At 40.5% G+C, this 13,003-nt stretch overlaps 1 protein-coding gene across 4 annotated transcripts in view; it reads right to left on the minus strand.

The window, feature by feature from the left end:
* The window catches only part of DPP6 (dipeptidyl peptidase like 6), a 545,144-nt gene that overhangs the window by 184,654 nt on the left and 347,487 nt on the right, over positions 1 to 13,003 (minus strand). For all 4 annotated transcript variants that reach the window (XM_034401660.3, XM_060683461.2, XM_034401658.3 and 1 more), the window contains exon 3: positions 8,985 to 9,083. In XM_034401660.3, the coding sequence (XP_034257551.1) occupies positions 8,985 to 9,083 (99 nt within the window). The remainder of the gene's footprint in view (positions 1 to 8,984; positions 9,084 to 13,003) is intronic.

Raw genomic sequence — 13,003 nt, forward strand, 5'->3', positions numbered from 1 at the left:
TAAGGAAACATTAGGTATTAATAAAGCTCGGGGCAGAAGACTGTAAAAAAAAAACCAAACAGGTTATGCAACTTTGATAGGCTGCAATTATATTGGACAGAGCACATATATGAACAGGGGTAATGATCTTCAGATAGCTGGAAAATGTCTCCTTAGCCCAGTCTAACCTTAGTAACGCAGAAAGAGTCGAAATTGTTTTCCATATATGTATACATGGAGAATTCTCGTACTGCTGATTCTGGTCACCAGAGACCACACATAACATCCCGATTCCTACTTTCCATTCTCAAGGGGATCATGAAATGTAGAATAATTTTTAATTCAGTTCTCTGAGCTATGAACTCTCTTCTTTTTCATTTGTATCAAAGCTCAAAGGACCCCGGGGTGGAGTGGGGGGAAATGGTGGGGTGTTTAAACCAGAACAGCTAACCCATATTCTGTTTTTTGTTATTGTTAGGAAGAAATTAAAAAAAACATACACATGTCCTTACTGCTGGTGAAGAGAATAGAGACTTAATGAACGGGTCTCTTTAGGTTTAGAAGGCATTTCCCTCGTTCAGTTTTTGCCTCCAACCTCTAGATTTTGCTAGTTATTTCCAAGACAATTTCTCTTTTTTTGCTTGGACATGATTTATTCATATTTGTCTTTTAGACAAATTGCCTTGCAGACCTTGATAACACAAGCTTTTCTTCACCATAGTTTCTGGTACACTAATGAGCATAAATTGGGTCAGGCTGGAGGACATAATGTGTGGGTAAGCAGTGCTTTGCCTGGTAGGGAAGTCAACTTTTTGGACCTAGGAACCATAAACTGTATGAGAAAAAAATGTTGTCTGCAGAAATCACAAAAAACAACAACAAATGGCCAAATTTAATCTGACCTAGAAGTCCTTGAAAAGAAGTTCCATGCAATGTAACACAGTTTTTAAAAAGTACATCAACTGATGTAGCCTTATTATGGAAGTAAATCAGGATTGGATGAGTCAAAGGTGAGAGGCTATGTGGTGAAAGAAAGGAAGGAAGGAAGGGAGGGAGGAAGGAAGGAAGGAAGGAAGATAAAGAGAGAAAAGAAAGAGGAAGGAAGGAGAAATATAAAGAGAAAGAGGGAGGGAAGGGAAGGAGGGAGGGAGGGTGGGAGGGAGGAAGTAAAGGAAGGGAGGAAGCGTTAACTTGATAATTGATTCGTATTCTTCACCTCCAAAGCTTGGAAAGTGACAACAACCCACACACACAATCCATGCTTTATTGTTGAATTAGGTACACAATGAAAAACTAGCTATGTGTCATTTTGATTCAGGTGAAGTCTTTATTATTGTTGTTGAAGTATCAAGGCTTTTTATAAAGGTGATAAAGAACCATAGGGAGTAATCCACAAATCACTCATGTCCTGCCCACACATCTAAACACAATAAAGCTTCAACTGTTTTATTGTTTAAAAAATGCAATAAGGCTCTGTTACATAAAGAAATGCAAGATAAATTATCTTAAGTACTGTGAAAAAAAAACACAAGAACCCCTACATTGGACTGCATGTATGCACACACCAACGATTGCCAGTTTGCAAACTTGCCATCTTGCCATGGTTATAGCCACTCACAAGTTAGGAAAAGCACAGGAATCTTGGCTTATGGAATTCTTGCCAGCTAGAATGGAACAGTGCAATATAAGGGCTTCTGTCCAATTACCTCTCCTAAGGATTTCTTCGTCTTTCACCTAGAATTTTCCTTCTCAACTTTTTTGGATTTCTCCCCCCCCCGCCCCCCCAATACTAAATTTGGTCCTGTTCTGTTCACTTTTCATCTTGGAGCCCCCTATATAATTTAACAAGTTCCCTATTATAATACTTGGATTTTTTTTATATAGTTATCTATCGTAAGTTCAAGACAAACTACCCTGAAGTGTATTATCTGCTGTGCCACTTATCCATGGAATACTTTGGTCTTCAGTAATTACTAAGAAGAAGTAGGGACTGAGAAGCGGTGAATTGTTAGACCATAACCTCATAGTCTCAAAGATGCTTTTTAAAAAAGGCAACTTGACAGTTTTTTTACCATAACCTGATAGTTTCAAAGGTTTCAAACGGTTACAGGAACTGGGCATGGCTAGTCTAGTGAAGAGAAGAACCAGGGGAGACATGACAGAAGTTTCCAATATCTGAGGGGCTACCACAGAGAGGAAGGGGTCAAGCTATTTTTCAAAGGACCTGAAGGCCAGACAAGGAATAATGGATGGAAACTGATCAAGGAGAGAGTCAACCTAGAAATAAGGAGAAATTTTCTGATAGTGAGAACAAGCAATCAATGGAACAGAAGTTGCCTTCGGAAATTGTGGGAGCTTCATCACTGGAAGCTTTCAAGAAGAGATTGGACTGCCATTTGTCAGAAATGGTGTAGGGCAGTGATGGCTAAGCTTTTTGCTGTCGCGTGCCAAAAGCGGGGGGAGCGGGAGGGGTCGCGCGAGTGCGTGCCCACACCCATAATTCAATGCATCCCGCACCCCACGCACGACCCCTCTGCACTCCTCCCACTTTTGGCATGTGATGGCATGGTGGGCCTGGTAGGCCCATTTTTCACCCTCCCCAGGCTCCAGAAGTTTTCTAGGAGCCTGGGGAGGGCGAAAATGGCCTTCCCCACTCCCCCGGAGGCCCTCCGGTGGCCAGGAACAGCCCGTTTGCCAACTTCTGTTGGGCCCAGAAGGCCAGAAAATCAGCTGGTTGGTATACACATGCACGCTGGAGCTGAGCTAGGGCAACGCTCGCGTGCCCACAGATGTGGCTCCGCGTGCCACCTGTGGCATGTGTGCCATAGGTTCGCCATCACGGGTGTAGGGTCTCCTGCTTGGGTGAGCGGTTGGGCTAGATGACCTATAGGGCCCCTTCCAACTCTGTTAATCTGTAATCCGCTTTTTCAAAAGGCAACTAGAAGAAAAGGTTTTGCTTCTCATCCAAGAAGCTTTATCAGTTCTGGCTTGATGGTGGGGGAGACGGAAATATTAGTTCTGACAGAAGCAAAAAGTTTTCTTCTTCTTCCTGAAGGAAAAAAAACACAGTTCCTTTTGAAAAAGCACGTTTGAGACAACTATGACTTGGATGACTGAGAATCTCCACATACAGGAGCCTGAGTGGCGTAGGAGGCTAATGCCTCCTAAGGCAGCATTTAACATCCAGCTGCCTGCAATTACTGCAGGTTCGAATCTCCCCAGGCTCAAGGTTGACTCAGCCTTCCATCCTTTCTAATGTAGGTAAATTGTGGACCCAGTTTGTGGAGGCAATAAGCTGACTTTGTATAAATATACAAAAGTATGAAGGCTATTGCTTAACGCATTGTAAGCCGCCCTGAGTCTCCGGAAAAGGGCGGCATATAAATCAAATTAAAAAAAAAAAACATAACGTGTTAGTTTTTTCCCCTTAATTAATTAAAAATCTGTAAAAGAAAATGTTACTAATCTGCAACCAAAGGCCCAGAAATATTTTATACAATCACCTACATAGGACTGTGAATTTCATGAGCATAGTATCTATCTCACTTCTTATTTTATAGCCAGATGGAAAGATTCTCCAGGAGGATTCACCCCCACATATTGGCAAGGACAGTAGCTTTTCTGTTTTGAAAAATGGAAATATTAAATGCTTCAGCCACTCATGGTCTGCCATCTTCCCTTAAATGTATATAAACACAATTAACTAATCTTTCAGAACTTAATCCATCTGCATTCAAGGAAATACCATCATGGTACTTTTTAAGATTATTTTCTTGAGTTCTCAAATAAGACTTTCATTCATCAATTCAGTGCTCATTTTAATGGATTCTAGTACTGATGTCCATTAACTAGGTTATCATGTAATGGAATCCAAGACTAGATCGAAATTACATTAGTGGCCAAAATTGTGGAAACCTTTTGGGAAAAGTGTATTTTCTAAAACTAGCTAATTACACCACTTTTTTTGGAATAGTGCCATAAAATTATATATCAATGGAAAGACAATGTAATCAAGAATGTAATGCAATAACTTTTATGAAGGATTTGCTATTAGAATAGCAGTTACAGTATAAAGAAGAAAAGTGAAGTACATAGAAAAAATGAGATATACAAAACTTATCACATCAATTAATACTTAGTTGGGTACCCTTTAGTGAACCAGAAGTGAAATCCAGCAGGTTCTGACCGGTTCTGGAGAAATGGTAGTGGAAATTTTGAGTAGTTTGGAGAACTGGCAAACCTCTGGCTTGCCCCAGAGTGGAGTGGGAATGGAGATTTTGCAGTATCCTTCCCCTGCCACACCCACCAAGCCATGCCCACCAAGCCACAGAACCGGTAGTAAAAAAAATTGGGTTTCACCACTAGAGTGAACCAAGTCTTTTAGTTCTGCAGCTGTTATAATGTGAAACCAAGATTGAATGATTGCTTCTATTAACTGGGTTTTATTGCTGGGTCACTTCTGATTAACATATTTCTTTAGTCAGCTCTATAGATTTTCAATTGGGTTAAGGTCTGGGCTATTCCTAGGCCATTCCAACAGTGAAATATGATTAGCTCGAACCTCCAAAAAATAAAAATAAAAATGGTGTTATTAGCCATCAAACCTCAAAAATACACTTTCCCCAAAAGGTTTCAACAATTTTGGCCATTACTGTAATAAAGATGAAAGTGGTTTATAATAGTGTCTATCAAAATGGTGCACTGTATTATATTCCCAACTCTACACTGCTTTGCTGATGACCTTAAAGACATCATTCTGTTTTGTTGTTTACCCAGCTGTAAAATGAGTATAATAACCACATTTGTCAGCCCCACAGGGGTTATTCAAGTCTTAATTAAGGCTACAGAATTGTTCTGATGACCTCGGATGAACATGGTGGCATTTAATTTATTTCTTTCGGCAAGATGCCCATCTCTGTAATTCAGGACTCATAGACTGGAAAGAATGCTAAGTTATACAACAGAGATCTTCTGAGCTTTTACACAAAAAATAACTGAGAATCGGACACATCCTAATAGAAAGCAGCAGCAAAAGGCTAAGCCATTCAGCTCCGAAGCCGTCTGACATTTATGTAACAGCTCTCCCAATGACAGCTCACTATAGATCTTTTTCAGTGCCAGATCAACCTTCAGTCTTTTCAACCTGTTAATGAGACACACAGCTCGATTCTTTTCAGCCAAAAACAAGAATAAAAAACATACATTATATGGGGCCCTGGGCAACTTCTTTACCTCTAGCATGGCTTAATGAAAAGGAAGCATTTGAGACGGAAACCAAGATGACAGAAGGAATAGATAGAACCGAGCATTTATCCATGGTCTCTTGGGTTTATAGCTTATAAAGATGTTTTCCTTTACAAAAGTAAAAGCCAGGAACAGTATTTGCAATTTTAGTTCCCATTGCTATGGGGCCCCAATTTCCCACTCTTCCTGCAAGTAGTACCCTTGTAGGACCCAAAGGCTTCAATTGATAGGGAGCTGTCCAATATCAGCAGTGCTGAACGAAGAAAATGTTAAACTGGTATCCAATGTAGGCATCAACCAGGTGTCTTTATAGCAGTTCTGGAAATTCCAGTCTTACCAGAGTCTTGATCCACCTTGTATGTGGAAATTTCTTCATAATTCTGGCAGTCTTGTGTGCCAGAAGATCCAAGGCTTTAATTTATATATATTCATTAGATTTTTATCCTGCCTTTATATTTATTAGATTCTTATCCTACCTTTATTACTTTATAAGAAACCCAACATGACGAGCATACATAATACGTCATCTCCTATTTTCCTCACAACCACCACCTATGAGGTGAGTTGGGCAAGAGAGAGTGACTGGCCCAAGGTCACCAAATTGGCTTTCCTACCTCTGAGCCTCAAGGTTTCTAGGCAAACATTTTTACCACAACACTAAACTGGCTCTAGTTATCTCCACTCCCACAGTCCCAAAAATGTACCAGGCCCTCAAATATACTTTTATTCACTTTTAGAATAGAATAACAGAGTTGGAAGGGACCTTGGAGGTCTTCTAGTCCAACCCCATACTTAGGCAGAAAACCCTACACCACTTCAGACAAATAGTTTATGTTTATGTTTATGTTTATGTTTATGTTTATGTTTATGTTTATGTTTATCTATACCGCCCTTCTCCCGAAGGACTCAGGGCGGTGTACAGCCATATTAAAACACATATAAATTTACAAAATTTAAAAACAATTTAAAATCGAATATATAAAAATTTGGTCCACAAATTAAAAAACTAACATACACCCATTATAAAATTCATATTAGGCCAGCCCAGCTCGTTGGAACAGAAGGGTCTTCAGGGCGCAGCGAAAGGTACGCAGGTCAGGGATCGTACGAACCTCTAGGGGGAGCTCATTCCAGAGGGCTGGTGCCCCCACAGAGAAGGCTCTCCCCCTGGGTGTCACCAGTTGGCATTGTTTGGCTGATGGCACATGTTGGACAGCAGTTATCCAACATCTTCTTAAAAACTTCGAGTGTTGGAGCATTTGCAACTTTTTTGGAGGCAAGTTCTTCCACTGATTAATTGTTCTAACTGTCAGGAAATTTCTCCTTAGTTCTATGTTGCTTCTCTCCTTGATTAGTTTCCACCTGTTGCTTCTTGTCTTGCCCTCAGGTGCTTTGGAGAATAGCTTGACTCCCAACTCTTTGTGGCAGCCCCTGAGATATTGGAACACTGCTATCATATCTCCCCTAGTCCTTCTTTTCGTTAGACTACACATTCCAAGTTCCTGCAACCGTTTTTCATACGTTTTAGCCTCCAGTCCCCTAATCATCTTCGTTGCTCTTCTCTGCACTCTTTCTAGAGTCTCAACATCTTTTTAAACATTTACATGATTAAAATTAGTGACAGCATCCCTAATTCTCTAAGGAAAATTAGTCTACATCTGGGTAGGTCTTGACAGGCAGGGACTGTAATGGAGAATGATGGAAAGAAAAGTGGTTTGATGAAGCCTTTTGAGAAGAAATATAGTTAGTAGATCCAGGAACCCTCTCACAGCATGATCATTTTAAACTATTCATTATTGCACCCAAGATTTTGAATCGTTACATGGTAATCTACACACCACACAATTTGGTCCCAAAATCTCAGTACACTAACAGAGATTGATGTGAAATCCCTGCACTTACTAGGGGTCATGTCCATGGGATTTATATCTAAATAAACACAGATGTATGATGGACCTTCTAGCTGCTGTCTGTTGAAGTGAGGTCATGAAGTTTGTAGTCACTCAGGTACTACTTCAAGTAATTTCCATACTCTGACTGAGAAGAATGCCTGACTGTCCACCGTAAGAATAAATCTAGCTATTTCAATAATAGTATCTTTTTATTAAATTAATTGTGCTATACAGCTAGTCCTCGACTTACATGCATTTATTTAGTGACATTCAAAGTTACAACAGCACTGAAAAAAGTGACTTATGACTGGTCTTCGCACAACCTTTGCAGCATCATGTGATCATGTGATGCTTGGCAACTGACATATATTTATGATGGTTGCAGTGTCCTGGGATCATGTGATCACCTTCTTCAAAGACTTATGACAAAGTCAATGGGGAAGCCAGGTTCACTTAACAACTTTGGCAAAAGATCATAAAATGAAGCAAAACTCATTTAACAACTGCCTTGCTTAGCCACAGAAATTTTCATTTGTGGTCATAAGTTGAGGACTATCTGTGTGTTTATCCTTGTGGTGACTGGAACATCTGCTCACACTCCCCAGACTTGGTTCTAAAATTGTAAGAGAGCAGCTGGTTAACAGTGCTTTTGTTTTACTTCCTCTCGAGGCTTTACCACTAAATAAATATTAAGCAACAGAATATATGAGTAACAAGATGTTACACTCCTAAGTGAGGATTATATAGGTGAAATTAAAAAACATTTGGCACGCTTCTCATCTGAAGATTTTAGAGCCATTTAAAAAAACAGGAGTCAAATGTTCCATTTGGGCATCCTTGGTGTTGATATGATGGGAAGCAGATATAAATTGTAATGTGCCGAATTATATTTTTGTTACAGGTTTGAACAATGCAGGATTAACTCATGGAAAACACGGTGGGCCAGAGAGGGCTGGATTTTTAAAAAATGTTGGGTACAGAAACCTGGAATCACAGGCAAAGCAAATCTACAGGCTGGGAAGGCAGAAACTCAGAATATGTCATCAAAGGGAGGAGGAGGGAGCGGGAGAGAGAGGAGGAAGAGGGAGGGGAGGAAGGAAGGAGGAGAACAAGGAAGAGGAGATTCTATATTCCAAATCTGTCTCTCATTCTGTCTCATTTTATCCACTTTGTGCCTCCTGTCCTTCTTGTAAGGAATTCTGGGTACTTTTCTTGTTTTATCTTCACAACTATCCATCCAGCAGCTTAAGTCCCAAAACAGCTCCATCAACGAATCAAAAGCAGCTTCTGTATATTCTTATTTGTAAAGTTCTTTTCTCCATATGGGGAAAAAAAATCTTTCTGGCAATGCTAACACCCTTACTTTGGTATGCGTTCCTCTGAGACATACCCTGATTATAATACTCTTTTTGACAACAGATTAAAACCTTTTTATTTGCGTCGTCATTTTGTAGTTAAACCTAGATAAAAAGCTTTTACACTTCTTAGTTTCACTATACTGATGTTTAGCTTCTACTAATCCATGGAATATTTCATTTTCAATGTATTACTCTAGAATACCTCCTTTCCCCTCCCCCTATTTTTATGGAGACATAACTTATTTTTTGTTTAAAAAAATAAAGTTTTCTAGTTCAGCTCTTAGCGACATCTTATTTATAAAGCCCAAAGGGATACTTGTGCTTCATAATATTGCGAAGATGTTGCCAGTTGCGGCATCACTATGCTCACTGGATAAAAAGGTTTGACTCATACAGAATCTCTTTATAAAATTTTGCTCAGCTGAATAATACAATGAAACACTCCAGGCAAGAGAAGTGCTTGAAACAAATGGTGTAGGAAGTTATTTTTATACGTGATTGCAAGACTTACCACTTATCCATTTAGCCTCTGGGTCATGAATTTTGAAATCTTCGCTGAATAGATCTTCCACTGTAATTTTCTTCTTCTGAGACTGGCTATTATCTTCAACTGTAAATCAAGAGGGGGGAAAATATCCATTATGACTAATTTGCAATTTACCTGCCCATTCAACAAATGAGACAAGTTATCCATTTTCCTTCTGAATTAGCAATATTGGATAGATGTACATGGGATTTATTAGAACTTTTTATTGCATTACTGTTGATCTAATAAGGAGAGATCTTTTCCATTTGCAGCTTGGAATGTATGAAGTACAGCTGGGATAATACTTATAAGCACAAGATGGAAGGCTCAGCTAAAATGTCAGTGAAAGTGTTTTACCACCGACCCAACACAAGACAACTTTACAACATTCCTTGTGAGACAATGGGGTGAAAATAGGGCAGAATGAATATAAGGGGCAGCTGTGAAACTATAAAAATAAAATCAATAGTTTTGCACCAACTTGTAAAACCATTTTGCATAAAACACATGTCAGGTCGGATCTGAATTAGTCTTAAAGCAATGACAGCAGAAAACTGAATTTTAGCTCTAGAATTCTCTGCAAGTTTAATAAGTAACTGGACTTATTTTCTTGTTGGTTTGAGATGTTTTGCTGTCCATCCCAGCAGCTTCTTCGATCCAAGCAAGTTCATTAGGGGAATCTGAGTAGGCAAGAGAGTCACTGGAATTACCAACTCCTAAAATTCATAGGGGTATTTCCGTGCCAACCTCAGGGTTTCTTCCGGGGTGGACTGCTGGGGGTTCGCAGGGGTTCGGGAGAACCTCTAGCTAAGATTCTGTGCAGTTCAAAGAACCCCCAAATCCCACTCCTGACTGTCCCAGCCCCTCCCACCCTGCCCCTCCTAGGAGTCCCCACATGGCCAATTCTGAATGCAGGTAATTGCAGGGTGCAAGCAGAGGCTCGAGGAGGGCAAAAAATGGGCCTACCGGAAGTTTGGGAAGTTTGGGCCCGTTTCTGGCCTCCAGAGGGCCTCCGGAGCCTGGGGAGGCTATTTTCGCTCTCCCAGAAGCTTAAGGAAAGCCTCTGGAGTCCGGGGAGGGCAACCCCCCCTCCCCCATCGTGGTGCAGGATGCTGACTAGGCCACATCAACAATGGCCACCTCCACCCAGCAACCGTGCAGAGAACCTCTTGCTAACATTTTGAAGCCCACCCAGGGTTTCTTTCCTAAAGTGTGTGGCAATATGTCAGTGAAGATTCTCAGTCACTCAGGTACAGTTGCCACAAATTGTATTTTTAAAGGCCAGAATGTCCAGATATCCTTCAGAAGAGACACTTTGCTGATTCATTGAACTATAAGAAGCAGAATGCACAGAACAATCAGATTTGCAAGGTTTGGTTTTATAGGCAATCTCAATTTTACTCTTCTGGTGGAGTTTATTTCTTCTCCAGTTTACCTGGTAGGCTGACAATGTCACTGAGACTAAAGCACATAAATATTCCAGTGTGTGTGCCTTCCTATGTTGGAGCTCCAGTGTAGGTAGACCTCGCTTAAGGATTGCCTCCTTTAATAACCAAAGTTACGACCACATTGATAAACAAACATTATGACTTGTCTTTGTATTTACGACTGTCATAATAACCTCGTGGTCATATATCAACATTTGGTTGCTTCACAGCCTGTGAGCATTTATGACCATGCCGGGATCCTATGGCCACTGAAGAACATTGTGCTTCACAATTAGCTTTTGACAAGTAGAGTCATTGGAGAAGCTGGTAGTAACATCATTAAGTGGCAGTCATATGAGGTCTTGGTTAATGACCATCGCAAAAGTGAGGACATTAAGTGTCATAGTCTCATGATGTTTCCTTAGTGATAGTATTGCTTAGCAATGGAATTGTCGGTCTCAACTATGACCACTAAGTAAGGATACCTATGTTTGCAGATAATGAAATGTGGGTCCTTGAAATTGTTGTAGGGGAGGAAGGCAATGGTAGTTTATCACTTGGTACATCACAGTCAAAGAATTTATTGTATGCTTGACTTCACTCTAAGCTTTATGTAAACCCAATGTAAATACATACTGAAGAAAGAGCCAGCAATAGATCAGACCAGATGTTATATGTCTCTTCCATGGAAAATTACACCAATCTAATAGTACCAGCCTGTAAGAGTAACCTTAAGGAGATGGAGGACAAACCACAATCAAGACAATAGTCAGCCAAAGGAAACTTGAGTCTGAGTCAGAAATGTAATTTAAGAAAGCACCTTAAGACTTACCTTCCATATGATACAATTTAATGAGGTAGTAGATCATCTGAAAAAAAATTTCTACAGGTTCCTATATGCTGGTAAATAATTCATTCGTTCCTTGCTCTGTCAACTGTGGCCAATGAGCCAAGAGATGAGTGTAGAGATGGTTCTGCCTCATCTGACAGGTGTACAAAAATCTCTTGGTGCTCTGATGTCATGCTTTCATGGGCATAGCCCATTTGTAACTCCTCTGATACCATGCCTTCATTTGCATAGGTGCAATCCCCCCCCCAAAACCCTTGCAATGCTGTGATTTATTTTGCATAGCCTTTTCATCCTTGTTGTGACGTCCTTCTTTGATTTGCATAGTCCTTCCCTTCCCTTTTGATTAGTGTGCTGCAATGGCTCTTAGAACTAAACCATTAGCATGTAGTACAAATGGAAGTGTGTGTGCCTATTAATGAAATGAAGCAGGCTTCATGGCTGAATCTTAAGTGGCTGGAGTACTTTGGGACTACTGAAGTGAAAAGCCATTTTCCTCTCCATTAATTGGCTCAAAGGAAACTGTTTATGGCATCTTTAAATAGGGATGTGTGTGGCCCGCATAATAAGTAAAAGTTGTTGGATAGAAAAGGTGCCCAGCAATACAATACTCCTTTAATCGTTTGATACAAGAACCTGGTTTTTAAATATTTTGATTTGGAAATGGCCCCATTAATGTCAATGAACTCCTATGCATGGAAATGCATTTAGGGTTGAGTGTTACCTCTAATATTGTCCTTCGGATTGAGGGGTGACCTATAACTGAATCATTTAAAGAGATTATTTCATTTTAAAATGGGATCTTGGATGAGTGAGAGAGAGGAGGTGCAGACCAAATGTCAACTCACAAAGCATCCCTGGCCTGCTCTCGAGTTGCCATAGATAAGGGGGATGGGAAAACGGTGAAGCAACACGGCAGCCCAAAACAAAACCACATTCCAGACATATCTCTCTCAAGGCTGTCTTCCAGGGTTACCCACAGCGGCTGGAGGGGAGTGATCTCTACAACCTGCAAAAATGCTCTGTTGGTGAATGTGACTGATGACACACCCTGGGGGGAGGGGGGAAACAGGGTCAAGTCTCGGCCATAAATTACGTGGGGTCACGGTTGGCTTCACTTGGAACGTGCCAACATGGAGCTCCTAATAAATAACTGGATTTCTTTTGAAGCTTGGCTCGAGGCTCATGATTTCATTAGGGCATCCGTGGGAACCCTGACACCAGTTACCAAATGTTTGTTAAGGTACTTGATGACTTTAACAAGGAAGGGAAGGAAACAAGAAAACTAGGTATAAAAAAGTCTAATCACAAGACCTCACTTTCCAGGTAAAATTAAAAGCAGGTATTTTAAAGGGTGCTGTTAAGTGATAGTGGATCTCATTTGGAGGCATGTTTTGGGGAGACATGCATCCTCTTGCTGGTGTTACAATGACACCTTGGCCCAGCATAGAGTGGTGTTTCTTGAGGATCAGAGACCCTTCCTTAAATTCTTCTCTTTGGAAGAGAGAAAATGAGACTTGCAAAATGAAGATCAGTCTTCCCAAGCAAACCAGATGGAAACATGGCCACATGAGCTAATTCTACTTTACCATAAGGCTACATTAATAGAACCTTGAAAAGTCTAAAAGTACAAATCTCCTACCATCACTCTGACAGTCTGAGAAGTTAGGGAGGGTCTGTTCTGAGCCTTTCTCCACCCATTATGTAAGTGTATCTGATCGTTCCTTAGC

Source organism: Pantherophis guttatus, chromosome 4 (genome assembly GCF_059756535.1).
Source record: "Pantherophis guttatus breed Tessera chromosome 4, ASM5975653v1, whole genome shotgun sequence".
NCBI lineage: Eukaryota > Metazoa > Chordata > Lepidosauria > Squamata > Colubridae > Pantherophis > Pantherophis guttatus.